The sequence below is a fragment of the Microtus pennsylvanicus genome, chromosome 3, assembly GCF_037038515.1.
Source record: "Microtus pennsylvanicus isolate mMicPen1 chromosome 3, mMicPen1.hap1, whole genome shotgun sequence".
NCBI classification, from domain to species: Eukaryota; Metazoa; Chordata; class Mammalia; order Rodentia; family Cricetidae; genus Microtus; species Microtus pennsylvanicus.
This window is the reverse complement of record NC_134581.1, coordinates 109,967,880-109,991,458: the sequence shown is the minus strand read 5'-3', so window position 1 is coordinate 109,991,458 and position 23,579 is coordinate 109,967,880. Positions and strand designations below refer to the sequence as shown.

The 23,579-nt window shown below is 40.7% G+C and overlaps 1 protein-coding gene across 3 annotated transcripts in view; it reads left to right on the top strand.

Moving 5' to 3' along the window:
- Trpc6 (transient receptor potential cation channel subfamily C member 6) overlaps nt 1–23,579 on the top strand; it is a 121,674-nt gene that overhangs the window by 81,111 nt on the left and 16,984 nt on the right. For all 3 annotated transcript variants that reach the window (XM_075966837.1, XM_075966838.1, XM_075966839.1), the window contains 6 exons: nt 1,318–1,500; nt 3,951–4,115; nt 12,743–12,959; nt 18,624–18,857; nt 21,442–21,706; nt 22,884–23,079. In XM_075966837.1, the coding sequence (XP_075822952.1) occupies nt 1,318–1,500; nt 3,951–4,115; nt 12,743–12,959; nt 18,624–18,857; nt 21,442–21,706; nt 22,884–23,079 (1,260 nt within the window). The remainder of the gene's footprint in view (nt 1–1,317; nt 1,501–3,950; nt 4,116–12,742; nt 12,960–18,623; nt 18,858–21,441; nt 21,707–22,883; nt 23,080–23,579) is intronic.

Here is a 23,579-nt window from a genome sequence, read left to right as displayed (position 1 = left end):
GGGACCATTTTCATTCAAATCACAACAGGCTTTCTGGGTTAACATTTAGTGATATGTTTATAACCTTATTTCAGGGTAAGAAAATATGGAGGGATGAAGCTTAGGAAGAGGCCAGAGAAGACATGAAGAGATGCCATATAGAAGGACAGTGGCAATTTATGGTCATTCACACTTGACCAGCATTCTAGCTCCTTCTGGCATTGGATGATACAATAGCGCAGTAAAAGCTCCTCCATTCAACATGGCTTGTTTTTACACTGCCTCACTGCATAGCCTACACTGCCTGGAACTCACCACCCCTTTGCTACTGCCTCCCAAGTGCTGGGATGACAGGTCCCTCCCAACTCTGACACACACACACACACACACACACACACACACACACACACTCACACACATACACACACCTGGTTAAACTTGTTCTTATCTAAAGAGAAGACTCCCAGTTTTCAGAATCTATACATAGATCTTATATTTTGACCCCATGCTGGATTCATAATGTAAGAAATAACAATTCATTGAAAAGACAATTGAAGAGCCAGATCTTGTGGAACACATCTATATTCCCAGCACCTGAGAGGTGGAGACAAAAGGGTCGGAGGTTCAAGGCCATCTTGAGGTACTTGAGAATCAGTCTTAAAAGAAAGGAAAAGAAAAAGTAAGGTACAGGTAATAGCTCAGTGCTTGCTTTTCATGGGGTCTTCCCAGATGCTCCGAGTCCCCGGAGTGTCAACACAGCACATAGTTTCCTAATGTTCTGTCAAGTATGTATTTTATAACTTAATGGTGAAATTATACCACACAGGACAGGATCTATACAAAGCATGGTAGTTATGCCGTGGAGAAGGCTGCTTAGGTTTTATTTCTCCCAGGTTGGTTGGTGAATTTGGCACAACGAAATTGTTCAAAACAACTTCAGTAATTCTTTGAGTAAATATGATTTTCTTAGAGTCTTGAGAAAAATCTTCAAGGTGATAAAGTATCTCCCGGGGCAGACTGCAGAGCAGGATCGAAATGGATCTAAAATAAGATGCAGTGAGACTGGACTGGGCGTGGAGTCTCATCCTAACTGCAGTGGGAAACTAATGCAGGAGCACCTCTGTAAATTTGACATCAGTGACTTTCATACCGCCTAGGTTACAGTGTGAGACCCTCTTTTAAAGCAAAACAAAGCCGAAACAAATCAGGTTTAGCTAATCTAAACGTTGATTTTTTTTTCTCTTGAAATGTACAATCCCTTAATTATCTGAAAAATTCTGCCAAGTGTGGCAAAACGAGTCAATTCTTTGTTATTTTAACTGTGTCTGTCTTCCCTAGAATGACTATAGGAAGCTGTCCATGCAGTGCAAAGATTTCGTGGTTGGTCTCCTGGATCTCTGCAGAAACACGGAAGAAGTGGAGGCCATCCTGAACGGGGACGCAGAGACTCGCCAGCCTGGGGACCTCGGCCGTCCAAATCTCAGCCGATTAAAACTTGCCATTAAATATGAAGTAAAAAAAGTAAGGTTGGGCGTGAAGCCCCTTCATTGCTTCAGTTCTTTTGGGTGGGGATGCAAACAAGCAAGAAGGCTTCGTAGGGCTGAACACAGGTGGTGTGTTCTCACTGTCGGCTGCAGTAGGCAGCAGCTCAAGGAACTGGAAGCGGCTAGTGAGACACGGAACCCCCAGGGCAAGGCAGTCATTAAAGCTTAGGCATTTTGACTCAGACCATCACAGTCATTGGCATTTGGCCTCCATCGGTAATAACAAAAATGACTTCGTACATGGAAACTCTAAGGCATTTTCTGTATGAAGGAAACAAATGTAGTTACAGTATTTCAGATGCTTCTGTTTTCTTATCGATTGCTACTTCCCAATTTGGAACAGCGCCTTCAATTCTTCCTTTGGTTTGAATCTTTCCAGGGTCTTTGGAGAATACTTTTTTAGATTCTTTTTTAGACAGTGATCCCTACTCCTCTCTCCTCTGACCACTTTTCTAGGTCATGGAGATTTTCTAAGTTTTGTTTATTTATGTATGCATGTGTTTATTTATTTACTTAGTGTGTGTGTGTGTGTGCGGGGGGTGGATGTGCACACGCGCATACTCAATGAAACCAGAAGAGTGCCTGGATTCCCTGGAGCTGGAGTTTCAGGTGCTTTAATCTGATGTGGGTGCTGGGACTGAACTCTGTTCTTCTGAAAGAACCACAAGCTCTCTTAAGCACAGAGTCATCTCTCCAGCCAGTAAAAAGTTTTAAGAAATAGTTTTTAAAAATAAAAGCAATGTATGTTTATGGTATTTATTCAGCATAGGTCACCCACCTATGGGGCCTCTTCTCATCCCAGTCAACAAACACACACTTCATTGTCTCTATGGCTGTATCGCTCTGCTCATTTAATCAGTTTTCTATGCAATGGTGCTTATTATATTTCTACAAACTTTGGTCACTAATACACTTTGACCATTTTTATATAATAGTTAAATAGTTTACTTGTTTTAAATCTGTAAAGGATTCTTGGGTGTGGAATTATATGCTAGAATTATACTTTATATATTTTTATTATATTTTAGAATATTTTGTAATTTTTCCTTCAGAAAAGATGCATCCAGTTCCCAGGGTCAACAGTGTGCTGACAGAGGGCTCATTCTTTCCTAAAGTGTGCAGAGAGCTCACTTCTCCCCACAGTGTGCAGACAGAGAGAGAGAGAGAGCTCACTCCTCCCCACAGTGTGCAGAGAGGGGGTTCACTCCTCCCCACAGTGTGCAGAGAGAGAGAGAGAGAGAGAGAGAGAGAGAGAGAGAGCTCCTCCCCACAGCATGCAGAGAGGCTTCACTCCTCCCACAGTGTGAGAGAGGGGGTTCACTCCTCCCACAGTGTGCAGAGAGGGGGTTCACTCCCCCCACAGTGACTCAAGCTTTGCCATTCTGAACAGATGAACTGTAGGCTTTGCTTGCATTGCCTTAGGATGAACTTTCCTTAAGACTCACCTGAAGTTTTTTGTTTTCTTACATAACCTGATCTTTTCCTTATGGAAATTTATTTTAGAAAATTGCTTGTTTGTATATTAACTAGGGTTAACTCTCTTATATAAACAATGAAAACAATGAAAAACACATTATTCAAATTGAATGTGTGAGGATAACGAATTCTAGAAAATGTTATAATTGAAGGGTTGAAGGAGATAGCAGGGACTCCCAGTGAAGCTGAATGGGTAGACTTGATACAGGTGCAGAATGCTACCTCTGTAGGAGCACGCCATTCTAGATCAGTGAAGGGAAGATGTGTTTGCTTTGAACAGTGATCTGGCTGAAGAGATGGCTCAGCAGTTAAGAGCACACACTATTTTTACAGAATAATCAAGTGCAGTTCTTAGCACCATATCAGATGGCTCACGAATTGCCTGCAACTCCAGCTTCTAGGGGCTCTGATGCCCTCCCTCTTCTGGCTTCTGAAGGCATGTGGACTCACGGATGCATGTACGCACATGCATACATCCACACACATGTATGGATAAATGCATCCATAGATACACATGCATGCACAAGCGTACACAAGCACATGTGTGCACAAACACACACTTAAAAACAAATCTTTATAAACAAACAACATTTCCACAAAAGCTAGGATGGCCTTGATTTTGTTCTTTCTTGCTTAAAAGAAGTATATAAAATTCATAAAAGCACTTGTGCAAAAATACTTGAGAATCTTTTTCTAATGTTAAAACCTCAAACATTTTTTGTGCTTGGAAGACAGCCTGACAGTCAAAGGGGAGATTTGACCACAGAAATATTTGAATCTGTATACTATAGAAGAACTGAGTGCTGTTCTCATTGCTACCTGTTGGATGGATGTCTTTATTTCTAACCATGTTTTTCCTGAGAAAGCATAGAACGCAGTATTGGACTCCAGAGAGGAGCCCATGTTTTGTCTGTCTCTAACCAAACTTTGTTTGTGCTGCCTCATCACCAGTTTGTAGCTCATCCCAACTGCCAGCAACAACTCCTCTCCATCTGGTATGAGAACCTCTCTGGGTTACGGCAGCAGACCATGGCAGTCAAGTTTCTCGTGGTCCTCGCGGTTGCCATTGGACTGCCCTTCCTGGCTCTCATATACTGGTGCGCTCCATGCAGCAAGGTATGTCTGTGAGATCTGCTACCCATCTGGAGCTGACATTCTGGCTGGCTGGCAAATGTCTAACTCCAAAGTGAAAATCTGACTAAAGTATACAAGTTTAAATAATTGTTTGATTGGAAATTTAACACATGCATACAATGTATTTTGAACAAATCCATCCCCATTCATTCCCTATATACACTACTACTCTGCCCTCCCAACTTCTTGTGTTCTTTTTAAAAACCCACTAAATTCATTTAGAGCTGCTAGTGTGTGTATGGGTGTAGGCTGTCTACTGGAGCAGGGGTGTAGGCTGTCTAACTGGAGCACAGGTGTAGTCTGTCTACTGGAGCAGGGGTGTAGGCTGTCTACTGGAGCAGGGGTGTAGGCTGTCTACTGGAGCACAGGTGTAGGCTGTCTACTGGAGCACAGGTGTAGGCTGTCTACTGGAGCACAGGTGTAGGCTGTCTACTGGAGCACAGGTGTAGGCTGTCTACTGGAGCACAGGTGTAGGCTGTCTACTGGAGCACAGGTGTAGGCTGTCTACTGGAGCACAGGTGTAGGCTGTCTACTGGAGCACAGGTGTAGGCTGTCTACTGGAGCACAGGTGTAGGCTGTCTACTGGAGCACAGGTGTAGGCTGTCTACTGGAGCACAGGTGTAGGCTGTCTACTGGAGCACAGGTGTAGGCTGTCTACTGGAGCACAGGTGTAGGTTGTCTACTGGAGCACAGGTGTAGGCTGTCTACTGGAGCACGGGTGTAGGCTGTCTACTGGAGCAGGGGTGTAGGCTGTCTACTGGAGCAGGGGTATAGGCTGTCTACTGGAGCAGGGGTGTAGGCTGTCTACTGGAGCAGGGGTGTAGGCTGTCTACTGGAGCACAGGTGTAGGTTGTCTACTGGAGCACAGGTGTAGGCTGTCTACTGGAGCACAGGTGTAGGCTGTCTACTGGAGCACAGGTGTAGGCTGTCTACTGGAGCAGGGGTGTAGGCTGGAGCAGGGGTGTAGGCTGGAGCAGGGGTGTAGGCTGGAGCAGGGGTGTAGGCTGGAGCAGGGGTGTAAGCTGTCTCCTGGAGCATGAGCATCCTCTCAGTGCCTCCATCCCTGAAGGAAATGGACTGTCCCTCTCCCAGGAGCCGTCAGTTGCCAATAGCTCTTCAGCTACTGTGGGACTTCATGACATTCTCCTGCCACCACTCCAGTCACCACAAACCAGAGGTTTCATTTGGCTTGTTTTGTGCAGGTCTTGTACAAGCTGCACAGTCACTTTGAACTTGCATGTGCAACAGCCCTGTCTTGTTTGAAAGACATGATTTGGCTGCAGCAACCCACCATCTGGCTGCAGCAACCCACCATCTGGCTGCAGTAACCCACCATCTGGCTGCAGTAATCCACCATCTGGCTGCAGTAATCCACCATCTGGCTGCATTAATCCACCATCTGGCTGCAGTAATCCACCATCTGGCTGCAGTAACCCACCATCTGGCTGCAGTAATCCACCATCTGGCTGCAGTAATCCACCATCTGGCTGCAGTAACCCACCATCTGGCTGCAGTAATCCACCATCTGGCTGCATTAATCCACCATCTGGCTGCAGTAATCCACCATCTGGCTGCAGTAATCCACCATCTGGCTGCAGTAACCCACCATCTGGCTGCAGTAATCCACCATCTGGCTGCATTAATCCACCATCTGGCTGCAGTAATCCACCATCTGGCTGCAGTAATCCACCATCTGGCTGCAGTAATCCACCATCTGGCTGCAGTAATCCACCATCTGGCTGCAGTAATCCACCATCTGGCTGCAGTAACCCACCATCTGGCTGCAGTAATCCACCATCTGGCTGCAGTAATCCACCATCTGGCTGTAGTAATCCACCATCTGGCTGCATTAACCCACCATCTGGCTACATTAACCCACCATCTGGCTGCAGTAATCCACCATCTGGCTGCAGTAACCCACCATCTGGCTGCAGTAATCCACCATCTGGCTGCAGTAATCCACCATCTGGCTGCAGTAATCCACCATCTGGCTGCAGTAATCCACCATCTGGCTGCAGTAATCCACCATCTGGCTGCAGTAACCCACCATCTGGCTGCAGTAATCCACCATCTGGCTGCAGTAATCCACCATCTGGCTGCAGTAATCCACCATCTGGCTGCAGTAATCCACCATCTGGCTGCAGTAACCCACCATCTGGCTGCAGTAATCCACCATCTGGCTGCAGTAATCCACCATCTGGCTGTAGTAATCCACCATCTGGCTGCATTAACCCACCATCTGGCTGCATTAATCCACCATCTGGCTGCAGTAATCCACCATCTGGCTGCATTAACCCACCATCTGGCTGCAGTAACCCACCATCTGGCTGCAGTAATCCACCATCTGGCTGCAGTAATCCACCATCTGGCTGCAGTAACCCACCATCTGGCTGCATTAACCCACCATCTCCTGCACAAACACTCTTTGCTCCCTTTCTATTGGGTTTACACCTGAGCCTTGGAAAGTGACAATGTGTTATAAATGTCCTATTTAGGGAAAAGCACTTCAAAGACTTTTACTCTTTTTAAAATTCTAAAAATATGCTTATTTCCAATGGGAAACAGAAAGAAAAAAACAGAAAGTTCACCTGAAACAAAATACTGTCACTATTTATGTGTAAAATAAGACATCACTCTTTTAAGTTATTTACTCATTTTTTTATCTAGGCATATAGATACACATAATTTTATGCACAAAGTCCTAGTTTTATTAAGCCCATCTATCAAAGACTTCCTAAAATTTAATCCGTATTCCTTTGTTTCCCCTGAGATAGCATTTGAGCAGAGCAATATATTTTGTACATATATTACCTTATATGACCAGAAAACAAGGATACAAATACTTGACCAGACAATGCTAGCACATGCCTTTAATCCCAGCACTCAGGAGACGGAGACAGGTGGATCTCCATGAGTTTGAGACCAGTCTGGTTGACAGAGCGAGTTCCAGGACAGGCTTCAAAAAGCTACGGAGAAACCCTGTCTTGAAATACCAAAAAACCAACCAACCAACCAAACAAACAAACAAACAAACAAGAACAGTTGTGTGGAGAAAGGCACTGGAGGTATGAAGTAGTGGTCACATGCTTTCAGAGCATAATATTTCTCCAGGCTTTGGTGAAAACTTGGCCTTGCTTTTCTGGTAAAAGTTCAAATAGACCAAAGAGGATTTTCCTCTTTTAGGTCTGGGTATTGAATTCAGGCAAGCACTCTACCATCAAGCTACGTCTTTAATTCTCTGTGAACTGTTTCAGACAGGGTTTCACCCATTCAGACCTTGTGCTGTGATCTCCAGTGAGAGTGCCCTGTAGCTGGGCCTCTCATTACACCAAGCCTGGGCAACACTGACTTACCATGCTGCTAGCACACATGTAGGTTTGGAGGCTGCATTGCAAGCAAATTTTCTTCGTATTTTGAAGCCACCTTTCTGATTCTGTGTAAATCACAAATCAGAGAGGCTTACTGAAATAATTCAATAACAACAGTCTTCTTGGCCATCTATTTCATGTGCTGGGTTGATGGAGGAGGGTCATCTATGTGTCACTTTCATTGGTTAATAAAGAAACTGCCTTGGGCCTTTGATAGGACAGAAAATTAGGTAGGCGGAGTAAACAGAACTGAATGCTGGGAGAAAGAAAGCATAGTCGGGCAGATACCATAGCTCTCCTCCCTGAAATGGATGCAGATTAAGGTCCTTCCCGGTAAGACACGTGGTGCTACACAGATTATTAGAAATGGGTTAATCAAAATGTGAGAATTAGCCAATAAGAGGCTGGAACTAATGGGCCAGGCAGTGATTAAAAGAATACAGTTTCAGTGTAATTGTTTCAGGTAAAGCTAGCCGGGTGGTGGGAAGCAGCCCACCATTCCTACTTCTACACTGGGTAAACGCACCAGGCCATCAGTGCATTTCCTAGATACAGGCGGGACTCTTACGCAGTTGTTATGAGGGAGAGAGCATGTGTCAGCATTTCCAGCATATTGTCTTAGCACCCAGGCACAGTGCCAGCATTTTAGTGTCTGACGGACCTCATCCTGACTCGTGTTAGGATGCTGGTGCAAGGTTTCTTACACAACAGGAGCTTCCTGACTTTTTACAGTGATGATGTCAGGGGATAATGGAAACATGGCATTTTCTCACATGAGTAAAATTTATCCCCATGGAATTTTCCCCTTATTATACATAAGACCCAAACTTGACTATATATATATATATATAACACATTATTGATGTCAACAAAATAGATTTGTTAGAAATGACATTTATAGTGCAGGTTTTATTATAGGAAGTTGTATTCCCATCCCAATTAATTGAAAAACATTTATTATCCTCCACATGTGTGTGCATGTGTGTGTGTGTGTATGTGTGTAGCATAGAACACATCCGGAGATCAGAGGGCAGCTTTGTGGAATTTATTCTTTTCTTTCGCCTTTATATAGATTCCAGGGATTGAGCTCAGATTGTCAGGTTTGAGCAACAAGAACCTAAACACCTGCTTAGTTCTTGTTGGCACCCCTCCCATTTTTATAGGAATGACAAATTCTTCTTAAATTTAATTTTTTTTGACAGTTACATATACTTACATATTGAATTTTAGTTATTTTTCCCAGCCCCCCTTCATACCATAGTATAAGATTTCAAAGCTCCCCATTACTCAATATTTAAAACTCCTCTGGTCCCTTATAGTAGTGATAGTACAAAATATTCCCCAAATGCACTTTGTAGCACGATACTAACAAAAGGCCCTCAAAAGAGTGAATTTCCATGCTGACTTTCAATTCCACAGCTAAGAAAACTTAACTTGAGCATAGGAACATTAAGAAATCTGTCCATAGTTGTAGGTAGATCTAGGACTTCACGTTTTAGGAAATGTGGCTTATATCTAACTGCTGAGTTCTCATCTATTTTTCAGCGTCTTCTACTTTCTCACTCCTTTAGAGTTAGAGGATCTTGCCGGTGTGTGTTCTAGCTAATGCCCTTCTGAATGCCAGTTGCATCTGTGTCTAAATTTTGCCGTGCCTTTACTCCTGTTTCCCATGTCATCAAGCATCTGGGCCCAGTATCTGAACCGTCCTTGCTTTCGCTTGTGGACATGCAGTGTGACAACTTCCTGCAGTGAATGGCATTCCTTTCTGTGAGCAATAAGGACATAGCTCGCTGTCTCCCCAGCTCCAGACTCTCACTCGAGCCTTTGTGGTTTGCTTCAGGCTCACACATTTCTCATATTTTAACTGAATCTTAATTTTCTGACTTCCTTTGCTGTTTCTCCTTCTCTAGTTATGATTCTTTCTCACATCTGTTTCCAACCCTAATTTATAAACCCCAAGGCAAGCACAGGTTAAATAAAACATCACTGGAGAATTTTCCTCATTTTAGGTGAATCTGTTTTATCGGCTATTCTTTATCCTGAGAATCATGATAATAAAGTGTGTAACTTTCTCATTAGCAATGAACTAAACATTATTACTGGTCCATAGAGCTGATTTAATAGTGAGAGGTATCTTTGGCTAAACTGATGCTTCTATTTAAAATGCTTTAGATTTTCTTATATATCCACAAAAATAAAGATAAAATTTTAGGAATATATATCTTCACGAAGTTCTTGCTTCTCTTTCAGTTGCTAATAGATGAAAACCTAGAAGACTGTGATATATAATGCCTAAAGGGAAGCACTTCCTTTAAATTATTTTAAATACATAATTTTTCTTTTCTTAAATATGTTTTAGTTGAAATATTAATACATTAATTTCCCCCATTCCCTTTTTCTCTCCCACCAATCCCAACCACCCCGCCTGAAGCCCTGCCTTGACCCCACATCTCTGACATTGGTAGCCACTTTTTCTTTGATTATTATTGTTGCATACCCTTATATATATTTATATCCATATATATGTATGCATATTGCACAAATATGTTTGGTGGTGGTGGTGTGTGGGTGTATGTATGATTTCATGATTGACTGTTGTGCATTTGAACAACCGATAAGTGTTGTCATCCCTGAGAGAGGCTAATTCTCCTCTCCCAGCAGTCAATACTTGCCTGCAGTTCTTTGTCTATTACCATTATTTTCTTATTTGTGTAAGCATTTCTAGGGAACACTGTTTCCTGGTGTTCTGACATTTACAATATTTTAGCCTGTTTCCATGAAGTTCGCTGAGCCAAGGATGCAAGAGCTATGTTGTAGATGTGCCTTTTAGGCCTGGGCTCCCCATGATAGATCTGTTGGTTTCTGTGTTGTGTACAGTGATGGTTTCCTATGATGGTCTCAGGTAAGGGTTCCTTCATGAGGTATGGTAGCTAGATACATTTTAGAACTTAGTAAGGAATAATGATAGTCTAAGAAAGCGAGGTAATGTTCTTATCTTAACTTTATGACCCATGGAAAGCTAGGGAAAGTTGCGCAGGCTTCTAGTGCCAGGCCTGCTTTTTCTGCTCTTGTGTGGACCTTAATTCTCTCTGCACAGCTGTTGGCTGCCCCCAACATGTGAGTGCCACTTCCTGCACCTGTACAGTTGTCTTGTCTTGCTGGTAGATGTCATAGTTCAACGATGTTGCTGTTTGGTAAGACTGTTTAGTTGCTTCCTTTCCTTGACAGTTTGGGAAGTATTTTCTGGTACCATGGAAGCTACCCCACAGATCCAGCTTGAGTCATCAAGTCCTGTGTCATAAGTATGGACTGTGTTCCATGGGAGAGACCTCCCTTAGCCCCTGAGAGGCAACCAAAGGCTGCATGTCTAACCTTACTGTGTGGGGAATAGCTTGGACTACCTTGACTAAGCATTTGAAAGGTGGTTTCTTATGCTTGATTACTTAGGTTTTTCTTAATCTGTGGTTCTTGGGAGAGTATTGTCAGATAAGGCAGCATATAAGCATAATTTCCTGAATATTGTGTATGTATACTATAACTTCTAATAAATTAAAACAATATGATTCCTTGAGATTTTGTCTATATCATTGGTGTTATTCAACCTTTTTAATTTATTCGTTGTGTAAAAACTGTGGATTTCATCACATTTTTACAGGTGTTTCATTGTGTATTATGTATGGTTACCTTTGATTTGGGGTGGTTTCATTTATCATTTTAGAGAATATCCAGACTTGAGGTATAGCCTAGACTCTCCCTCTGTCCAGGCCACATTTCAAACAGAAATTAATCTAACCATTTAGTCTTATCATCTCTCTGTTTCATAGAAAGGATCCAGTTTTCACATAAGGCAAGAAATGTACTCATTTCATCCAGCAAACAAAATGATGAAGGTGAAGTCTGATCCCAAAATGTTGAACTTTAAAGTTGGTACCATTTTAGCTGGTGCTTCCAGTGTGCACAGTCCTCCAGGGGAGATGCTATGCTGATCTCCATGACTTTCATGCCATGACAGTGTCTACAAGCCCTCATCCAAAGCCAGAGCTGCACATGCCAGTAAAACACACGGGAGATAAAACTCAGGGTCTGTGCTTTGGAATGATGGGGGAGACTCTTCTGTTTTGTGTTAATTTCATTGGTTAAATAAAGAGACTACCTTGGCCCTTTAATAGGACAGAAAGATAGGTAGGTGAAGTAGACTGAACAGAATGCTGGGAGAAAGAAGCCGAGTCAGGCAGTCGCCATGATTCTCCCACCCAACACAGATGCAGGTTAAGATCTTTCCTGGTAAGCCACACCTCATGGGGCTACACAGATTATTAAAAATGGGTTAACCAAGATGTGAGAGTTAGCCAATAAGAGGCTGGAACTAATGGACCAGACAGTGTTTAAAAGAATACAGTTTCCGTGTAATTATTTTGGGTAAAGTTAGCCGTGCAGGAGCCGGTCAGCGGGAAGGCAGCCTGCTGCTCCTCACTACAGAGTGGCGCCCAATGTAGGGAACGAACCCACGACCCTGAGATTAAGAGTCTCGTGCTCTACTGACTGAGCTAGCCGGGCTTATTTTTCTTTATTTATTTTAATCTAAAACTATCTGCAGTCTGTCTCTTTAAACATTGGAATACAGACTTGTTAAATGTTTTCATTGTTCTTTCTTCCATGCTTTAGGCTCACTGAATGAGTTTGCTCCCTATGCATGTCCTGATAGTGTCTTCTGCATCTGAACCAGCAATAACAATACCTTAAGATTTTAAATGTTTTTTTCCTAAAATATTTGTTTCATTTATGCATCTGTGTGCATTTGTGGACCTGCCATATAGGTGTGAGTGTCTGAAGAAGACCAGAAGAGGGCATCAGATCACTTGGGAATGTAGTTACTGGTGGTTGTGAGCTACCCCATGAGGGTGTTGGGATATGGACTTGGGTCCTTTAGAAAAGCAGTAAGCACTCTTAATTGTTGGGATATCTCTCCAGCAAAAGAATTTAGATATTCTTAATAGAGAAGTTAGCTTTCAATTATTAGAAACTTCAGCAAGCAAAAGAACATGGACAAAATTTTACAACAGCGTAAAAATGATTTTCTGTTACTAATCATAAAAATACATATGGCTATTTCAGAAGAACATTAAAATATGCAGATTCTTGTGTGTGTGTGTGTGTGTGTGTGTGTGTGTGTGTGAAAGAGATAGAGAGAGAAAGAGAGAGATATTAAGATTTTTTTTCTGTTGTTGTGTGTTTTGGCAGATGGGGAAGATAATGCGTGGACCATTCATGAAGTTTGTAGCACACGCAGCCTCCTTCACCATTTTCCTGGGGCTGCTTGTCATGAATGCAGCTGACAGATTTGAAGGCACCAAGCTTCTCCCTAATGAAACCAGCACAGATAATGCAAGACAGCTGTTCAGGATGAAAACATCCTGCTTCTCATGGATGGAGATGCTCATTATATCCTGGGTAATAGGTAAAGACTGATTTTCTGTCTTGTTCCTTTTTGAAGCCTTAGCAATCAGACTGAATCATGCTGATTCGTCCACACAATCAGTTATACAAATGTATGCAACAGGAAACAGAGTTCCATGCACCGTGACTTTCTTTGTGATCTTACACAGTTGCTATGGTGCCCTTATTACTAACGTCATTCTTTTTATATTCCCTGTGATAATTGCGTTCTCTCCCCCCAAAAGGAAGAAAATCAGCACGCCACTATTAACCAAACCCACCACCAATAAGCAAAACATCCTATGTGCAGTTTGGGATAGCTTTGAGTTCAAACTTGAAAGCAACCTTGTCATTTTATGTTGGGATTAAGCGAAATTAAAACTAGAATCCACTCATTTGGACTGAAAATGTGTTATGTACAGGGAATTGTTCAAAGCCCTTGACTTACATCAGGCCACGCAGTCTTTCTGTACCTCAGATTTCCAATCTGCTACATATAATAGCATCTTTCTTATTGAAGTATATGAACAGTAGGTAGATCACTTCCTCAGGTGACTTGTGAAAGGTGAGGAAGTCAGTTGGAAGCATGACAAGATTTGTTTTGTCCTTAGAACCCGTTTCCATCTGAGGATTGCCACTAAATAGAAAGCATGTAAGAAAATATCTCAGTTGGATATTTATGAACAAACACATTCAACAGCTACTGAGCTGTCATTGGGTAATAAGGATACTGAGTTTAGTGGGATGCAGTCTTCCCATTCAAGAAGTAATCTGGGTAATAAATAAAAGTCAATAGTTAAATATCATTCATGAAAAAATGCTATGGTTGAGGAATTGTTAAGATGCTATAGAAGTACAGATTGGACATTGAAATACTAGTGAGGTGGGATGCAGAAGAAGCAGCAGAGTCCTCCCCTAAATACCGATGGCTCCTCTAACTAGGCTTTGAAGATGAAGACCTGTTTACCAGACTGAGCATTTGGGGGATAAAGACTCAGAGGCATGGGAGCATTAGGTGATGAGATGTGGATCTATATTAAGAGTGGACCTCTTGAACCATTCTGAGCTTGTCATCGCTGGTGTCTGGAGACTTCATGGATGCGGGGGATAGAGGTGGACGGTTAAATGGTCAGAGGGTGATTTCCAATGCCTGGTGATGGGTCAGAGCACATTTCAGAAACATTTCGGTGGTTTTGAGGTAGTGGGAGACTTGAAGGAGGGGTGAGCCCAGAGGCAGAGCCCAACTGCAGTGAACAATGGCAAGAGTCACATGAGTTGAGCATGTGCGGAGAGGATCTGGGAGTGTCTTAGAACTTACCCTGTGAACAGCATGGTAATGTTGTGTGTCTATCTACAGGGAGGATTGTGGATTAGATGGGGGAGGATAGAGATGTCCGTGGTTAGGATAGGGAGCTTAAAAAAAAACTTCTCATTATATCTATGGTTAACTCTGAAATGTCCTAGCATTTCCAGGGAAAAATGTCAACTGAGTCATAGGAAGAATGACTCCTGGAATAAGCCTGGATATAAAAAAAGTTCCAGAAATTCTTCATTCTGTGTGAATGTGACTCTTTCATGTGACTCTTATGGCCTTGACTGCATGAAATTCCCTCAGGGGAACTGTGTACAGTCTGAGAAGACTCAAAGGCTCTTCCTACAGAATCTCCCATAGTCCAGAAGGTTCACTCCATCAGCCGTTCATCTTAGTCATGTGGGGAAATACCTGCTGCCAATTTCATGTCACTTCTAGGGCATCCATGTCTTCTAGGCTCCTTCAGTCCAATGGATGATCAATTGAAATATTAGGAAGTAATATGACAATTATGTATGCTTATTTTTTGGTTTTGTTTTTATTTTTTGAGGCAGGGTTTCTCTGTAGCTTTGGAGTCTGTCCTGGAACTAGCTCTTGTAGACCAGGTTGGCCTTGAACTCACAGAGATCCACCTGCCTCTGCCTCCTGAGTGCTGGGATTAAAGGTGTGCACCACCACCGCCCGGCTCTGGTATGATTATTTTTAACTCTGTGAAGTAATTCAACAGCTACTAAATTATTCAAAACTTTTAAACCACTCATTTCATTGACAAGTTTCAAGGGAAAACATAGTTTCCCCTCAGATTTACTAAAATAATGGACACATGACAGGACTTGACTTTTCTTTAACTCTTAATTTTCTAGTTTAATTGACAAAACTGGAAGAGATATTTTATCTCTATTTTATGACTTACTAATTATGATTTACTATTTATGAATAGTAAATACTATTTCATAGCCTCTATCTTATCATACTAAGAGCTATGAGGTTTTTTTTTACTATATTAATATAAGTAAAATGTATAATACAGGAAATGGAGCATAGGACAGGCTCAAAGAGTCTCAGATAATTATGATGATTATTAAACTTTTTGCTAGATAGTATCTGTTTTTATATACAGTAAGCATTCCTTATTAGACAAGAGATGTCTCTTTAGATACAAGACATAGTTTTGAAAAGAAAATAAATTTTATTGATAGTATTAGAGATAATGAATGCTCATTTAATTCTTTATCAAAATTCATTCTTCCTGTAATTTAATTCTTAGTATAGATTTGGATATTTTTCAATGAGAAACAAAAGCTGAGAATATTAAATTAACCTTTAATGCTATGAAGAAAACAACATTTTCCATGGAAAAACTGCCCTCCTAATCTTTGTGTTTTAACAATGTTGAAGAGAGAACAAAAGTAAATCAAAAGAGATAATTATGTACATGCAAAATATGTGAGGTTCCTGGCTCAGTTTCTGGCACTGCTATTTATTTTCTTGTGTTTTGTCTTGCAAGGAAGTCACAGAGCTTTCTAGAAATATTAATGAGAAGTAGGTTATGTCGGTCACAGGCCAGGTGTGTTACAGTGTTGCTGGGAAAGACTCATGGTTTTTTGTTTTGTTCTTTTTAACAAAAAGCCAATCTATGTGATTTTCATTTGATGAAAATTTGGAAAGCTGAAGTAGAAGTGGAGTTGCAAGTGATTGTGACAAGGCAGGATAACTTCAAACCAGGGTCGGTGAAAGGTCTAGCAGGAACACAGGGCGGGGCTGCGCTGGAGAACTCGTCATGTTCAGACGTCCAGGAATCATTTGTCTTTTGTGACCCTCAGTGATCTGCTGAGAAAGCACAAAGCAATCCTGGGTTGACTCGAACAGGATATACAGTCAGGGCTGTCATTGCTCTGCTGCGGAGACCGTGGCTGCAAGATTGACAAACAAGGGTGCTTGCCTATCTGTTGTAGCCACTGTAGAGAGAATGACTCCACAGATTGGTCCTCAGAGGATTTGGGGGAGCGTGTTTTCATTACTGAATGTGATGGAAAGAAGGGGGTTCAATATTGTAACCTGAAGCTTATTCCATTAGTGGGGATGGCTGTTTAGAGAAAAAGATGAAATATGCCTGGAAAAAGGGGCAAGCAGGGCACATTGATGCTCAAGCTGCTTAGTTTCATGGGTAAGCAAAGCTCTGCTGGAGAAGAACAAACTCAGTGAGCACACAAGTGGGTTGCTCTTTAGAGAAATTCAAATGCAGAAAGAGCGGATACAGTCTCCACTGCTCCAGAGTACAGAAATAGAACGAGCACATTCTCTTTGAAGAGAGCGTCCTCACAATTTGGCAGCAGAGCAAGCCTCCCTCAGAAGTAGTAAGACTGCAACCCCGTGCTGTTTAAGCAGTGTGGCCCTGGTGGGGAGCTCTCTGAATGGGGGGGTGGGGAACCAGACTTAATGTAGGCAATTTCAAAGGTCCTTAAGCAACAACCCAGAGGTGCGGGCAGCAGAGAGGCAATTAGACAATCCCACTTCCTTCAGGCTGAATAGCTCTGAGTGTTAGCTGAAGTTTGGCAGCTTCAGCAAGCTACCACTTATACCATAAAAAAAGATGAGGCAAAGGTACGAGGCGAAAAGTAAAGCTTTGAAAACTACTGGACTGTGTGATGTCCAATGTCCCCTTGGTCTGTGTATTCCTCTGAACCATTGTAGTCTTTGGTAAGGTTGGGAAAACCTGGGGACCACACCAAGAACGTAGATGTCTTTAAGTTTTCCACCTTGTTCATTGTTTTTTGTGTGAATGTGAGTCTTGCACTATTTCCTGTTATAAATTTATATGAGCTCATACCAATGCCTGCTAATCTAAAATTACCTAATGAGAGTAATGAAACTGCCGTAAGACCACATTCTCTGTGCTGTGCAGAGAAAAGCATACAATGTGTTCTTGAATAGCAAAGACCATAGCATTTTCTTCATCTGCCAGTGCTCCTCAGCCACTGGACCAACATGCTCTGTGATAGATGAGAGATGGATGTGGGAACTGGGGCAGATGCTGGAGGTTAGGGAAGAAGCCTGCTTCTAAGTCAGGGTAGAAAGTTCTTTATGAGCAAAGACTTGAATCAGTGGGTGAATTGTATTTCCACATGGGGCTCCAGGAAGAGATGGGTTTCAGAAAGGACAGCATTTTAGTTTCTTTTTAATCAAGTAATAGCTTTCAAGTTAAGAAAGAGTACATGTGAATATTATGGATAAATCAAAGAAGCAAGTGCTCAGAGTTCTTGCCGTTGTTTCTTCATGAACGCCAGCACTGCACACTCCATTTAACACATATTATTTTATTTGCACATTGCAGTCTTGTAAAGTAGGCACATGTTGCATTCCCATTTTGCAAACTACATTCTAAAAAGTTTAAACACTTTGCCAATAACTCTGCAGCCAATTATTGCAGAAAAATCTCACAACCAATGCTCCTAAATGCTGCAGTAAGGTTTCAGAAAAACATAAAATATTATTAATAATTTTATCAATAAAGTCATCCACTGTTAGTGCAGTGATACAATTAGCTACTGTAATTTCCTCTAGTCTTTCAAGATGCTCATTTTAAGTTTGTTCACAGACTGCATGCCATTTAAACCTTTTAATTTAATCTTATGGTATGTGTTCTGGTTCCTCAAGATACATACAATATTTACCCTGAAAATATGATCTTTTATTAAAGAACATTTTCTTGTGAGTGGTTTTCAGAAAACAGTACCAATGTTAATGGTCAAGAAAGGTTCTGTAGTTTGCCAGACAGTGGTGGTGCACGCCTATAATCCCAGCACTCGGGAGGCAGAGACAAGCAGATCTCTGTGAGTTTGAGGCCAGCCTGCTCTACAAGAGCTAGTTCCAGGACATCTAGGATTGTTACACAGAGAAATCCTGTCTCACAAAACTAAAAACAAAAAAAATGAAAGAAAAAAATAAGAAAGGTTCTGTAGTTGGATGCCGGCAGGTAGTTCCCATGATCTGTATAATAACTTACAAGATATCATAACAAATGTCTGCATAATTCCATTGTGAAAATGTGAAGCCTTCCATTTGGAGTGTGTGGGTATGTTGTATTTGGGATATTACAGTGAACATATTAATTATTTTTCTATGACTAGAAATAAAAGATCACTGTGGTGTTTTTTGTTTGAGATTCTTGATCAGTTTTGCTTGAGTGCTTTCAGGTTCATTGGTAATATTGTTCAACTGGCTTTCTGAGGGTGGGAGATGGTGGCTGGAGAGGAAGGCAAGGGAATTATTTACAAAGTTGGGACTATCAGGTGAGATCTTTCCATTTGTTTTTCTTCACGGAAGAGCTAAAGCAGGAAATCGAGCTGATATGTTAATCCTTTACTCACGCAGGCATGATATGGGCTGAATGTAAAGAGATCTGGACTCAAGGCCCCAAAGAGTACTTATTTGAGTTATGGAATATGCTTGATTTTGGGATGCTAGCAATCTTTGCAGCATCATTCATTGCAAGATTTATGGCGTTCTGGCATGCATCCAAAGCTCAGAGCATCATTGATGCAAATGACACTTTGAAGGACTTGACGACAGTTCCACTGGGAGACAACGTCAAGTACTACAATCTGGGTGAGTGTATGTTACTGTGTAAACTACTGAAGATAAAGTGTTGCCTTGTGAAGGAGAAATAAGTAGTAGTCATTTTTTTCCAGTTCATCCAAATTTGTTTATTGATGGCATCTGTATTTGAAGATGACATCTTTATCTGAAGAACTGTGCTTTTTACCTCTGCATTTGATTTATCTTCTGCTTGGAATCCTTTATTAACCACAAGAACCATCTACCAATACTTCTTGGAACAGCCATATAGTTACCAAATCCACTGAGAATTCCTGTATTATACCTTATAATTGTGTATTTTTCTGTTTTCTTTTTTAAATGAGTTTTTTCTGTGTTTCCCACATAAGACCAAGTGCCCAAAGAGTCAAGAAGTTGTTAGGTTCATTGAAGCTGGAGCTACAGGTAATTGTGAGCAATTCAACATGGGTGCTGGGAAAAATTCAAGAGCACCAAGAACTCTTAAATGCTGAACCTTTTCTCCAGTTTTCTCTCTCTAATAAGAGGGTTCACATGAGACAGTGATCCAGAGAAATGCCAGTATAGGATGTCTGTACTCTAGCCACCGTGCCTTCCATATCATGAAAGAATTCCCTTTCTTGCAATGTCTCCAGTAAAATCTCCTATTTTGTTTGCACTTCTGTCTGGTGGTGTAAGAAAGCAGATATCATATTGTGCACCCCCATCCACTTCAGTAACCTGTTGATTCGTTCACTTTTAAGACTCATGTGTGTGCTTGCCTAATGCACAGACCTGAACAAGCTCTGTTAGTGGTGCTTCTGTAAGAGCAGCTCTCTGTAGTGACAGTGGATCAAATATGGCTTCTTAATGTAGACTTTGTCTGAGCATTTGACAGAATGTTTGATGGCAGGAGTTCATCAGATAATTGTTTATTGAACATTTTCAACAACTGTGAAATGTTGAAATAGAGAAATGTCTACCTACGCATAATGGAAAGATACTTGACCTTAAACAAGAAAGGAGATGATTATTGCAAAACCATGATGAACATCATGCTACATGAAATAAGACTGGCATGGAAAAAAAATCTCATGATCTCTCTTACACATGTCTCATAGGAGTAGAGCATAATGGTAGTTGGCAGGAATGGAGACATGTGTGTCAAAGAGGAGAAAGTGCTGTAGTTAGATATAAGCCATGAATGCTGGTGTTCTGACATACAATATGGTGGCTGTAGTTAACCACAGTGTACCATACATGGAAAATTTCTGAGACAATAACTTTTAAATGTTCTTACCACACAGAAACAGTATGTGAGGTGATCAATATGTTAATTATATTAATTTAATCAGTATGACATGTCAACATATGTGACATTGAACACGAGTTTTAAAAGTTTATATTTGAAAGTTTTTACTTTTAAGACATATGAACTATGTCAAAGTAAAAGAATTTTTGAAGTCTTTTTTTCAAGAGTTTTTTCAGTGTCTCAAACACTGAAAGAGTTGAGAGATAAAGCAAACAAATGAATTTGGAGTAGAGAGGGATGACATAGTGGTGGCTGTAAATGGTGCCTCTATGGGGAGAGAGGTTCCAAGGAAAGAAGGCGATGCCAACCCCTTGATCGAAGTAGACATGCTTACCATTTCAGATTAATAAGCCAGGGTAGGTACTTATTTCCCCAGCGGAAAACTGACTAATGAAAGAAATAAGTTTCAATATTTGCCCAAAACATCATCCCGCCATAGGAACTTGACTTAGGGAACTAAATCTATTAATATTCAACTGGCATCTTTGTAGGCTTACTGTCTATATCACTAAAGTCTCCTCATTATCTACTTTTGTATTTATTTCAATCCTAAGTGTTTAAGAGTTTCAAAGTATACTCAAAGATATCTATTTATAGGTAATACTCAAAATACTATAAAAGAAACCATACTCATGAGTTTTGTGTTATCCTTTCCTAATTCCACTCTCTGAAAATAACCAAATGCAAATTTATAATCATATTTCCTCCTTTCTACACGCTATTTTGCATTTTCTTCATAATGATTTCTTAAGTGGTTTTTGATGGTTTAATGTAATATTGCCAGAAGACATTATTAATGATTTATAGAAAAAAATGTGGTAAAAATAGACTTGTTTTATTAACCAATAAAAAGTATTCCTGGTAAGTTTAAATAAGAAGTATATAACCATCAAATGACATTATTTTAGTTCAAACTTGAATCATAAATGCTATAATTTAATAAGTGCCAGATGTTTTAAAGCACTGTTTGTATATTAATTTTTTAAATTTTGAAGGGCTGATGAAAGCCATGGTATCAGTACTGTCTCGTTGTTAGAGAGAGAAGAAGAAATCATAGAGGAGTTATTTGTATAGATTCTTTCAGTTGAAGATATATAGCTATCAATAGGGACAGTTGCTCAACTGGTCTACCAGGGAGGTTTACAAGATTCGGAATTATACCCTACTGAGAATTCAATCAAGTCGGAAGATATGGCAGACACTTGAGAAGGTCTTCAGAATGAAGACTTTCACTTGATTATATATTTATTATTCTCAGAAAATAATTCATCTAAATGAGAAACTCATAGGGATTGCTGTAATCCTTGTCTCTGATTTTTTTTCTAGCCAGGATAAAGTGGGACCCGTCTGATCCCCAAATCATCTCTGAAGGTCTCTATGCAATTGCTGTGGTTTTAAGTTTCTCCAGAATAGCTTACATTTTACCAGCAAATGAAAGCTTTGGACCCCTGCAGATTTCACTTGGAAGAACAGTAAAAGATATCTTCAAATTCATGGTCATATTCATCATGGTGTTTGTAGCCTTTATGATTGGAATGTTCAACCTTTACTCCTACTACATTGGCGCGAAACAGAATGAAGCCTTCACAACGTATGTGGTCCTAGGTATTCTGATGATAGAATTTGCACATCAAATGGAGATGTGTTCAATAGCACCCATGTTCATTGGTTCATACTTTGCTGCAGACACCCCCTCTAAGTCTATTTCAGCAAGATAGGGAGGTTTTAGTGTGACTTATAAGGAGACCAACATATAGAAATCTTCCTAATATAAAACAATGATAAAAAACATTTTTAGAATCATATTATATGATAGATTTCTCCTATACATACCATTATTTTCGACAGTGCACAAAAAGAAGAAACTAAAATCCACAAAAGCTAACTCATGTTCTAAATGTTGTATAAGGGCTGACACTGTTTACTAAGTAGCATCCACTGTCCTAAATCCTGTGCCTTCTGGGCTTCTGGGGCACTGGGTAAGGACAGCTGTTCTCCTAGTTCAGTTTCCCAGAACTTATCATTGACCAGATTGTAAGTAGCAACGGCGACAAGATTATGACTTGCATTCACTATACACAATACAGGTTGAATAAACTTTGATGGAATAGGTGTCTTAAATTTCAGAGCATCTATGTCACATGACAAATAGCATCTGAAAAGAAACCTACTGTTTTTCATATTCTTCTAGAGTGTATTTTTTCAAAAGAAAATTAAACCACCTAGGTTAAACATATGGGCTTAACTCTGGACAAATGATTATGCTTACAGCATCACAATTCTTCCTAGGACATGGCAAGAATTTTGGTGCCATGTCTACATTTATATTGTCATGTTTCCTGATATATATCATTATTTTCTATTCATTCTGTGTGATAGAAGTACAGATGAACCAGAAACTAAAATGACTCTAACAAGTAGAATTTTTTAAGTAATTAATCTAACTATTCCATTGCCAAACCCACCAATCATTTAACTTTCAACATCCATAGTTATGAACTTATCCCACAGACTTTAATGAGTGTCTATTCAATGCTAGCTGTCAGCTACGTGCATCATTTGCACAATATCACATCTTAGCAAGGAACCTAGAACTGCCATGTTGCCCATTTTGCAGAAAGAAAATTGAAAGTCCAGACAAGCAAATATTTTTTTCATGAGTATCTAATAGTTTACAAGGATATTGAAACCACTCAGATTTATGATGATGATATTACTGTGTATTCATATCTTTTCTCATATTCTTATTTCTGTTATTTTCCCCCTAGAGTTGAGGAAAGTTTTAAGACATTGTTCTGGGCGATTTTTGGGCTTTCTGAAGTAAAGTCGGTGGTCATCAACTACAATCACAAGTTCATTGAAAACATTGGCTATGTTCTGTATGGTGTCTATAATGTCACGATGGTTATTGTTTTGCTAAATATGTTAATTGCGATGATCAACAGCTCATTCCAAGAAATCGAGGTATGAAATCTATACATTCTTATAGCCCACGCTCACATTTCACATATTTTAAGCGTTAGGTATTTCTTAAGACGATCCTCTTTGCTGACACAAATAATTTCAATCAGACCAAACTAACCAAATTAAAGGACGTCCATATTTAATGAGATGCTCCTGGGTAGCCTTGAGAAAGCATATAGAGAGGAAGAGAGTGACAAGGGGAGACCACGCAAAACCCGGAGACCATGTGTACATTCTCTGGGGGCAGTTTAAAGAGCCTGTGGGAGTAGTCTTGACCATCCCTAGGGGAGGGTTACCATTGGGGGAGCTGGGGTGAAGCCCCCAGACAAACAATCCAGACGTCTTGTATAAAGGGGTGTTAGTGTGTTGCTTCTGACCAAGCAGTAAGGATCAGCTAATCAATGGAATGGAACACACTCTCCCTGCTTTGTCATTGCTCCACTTTCTATGATTGCATGATCCATGTTGGCCACAGAGAAGTCGTGTTGGTCTAGGAATGC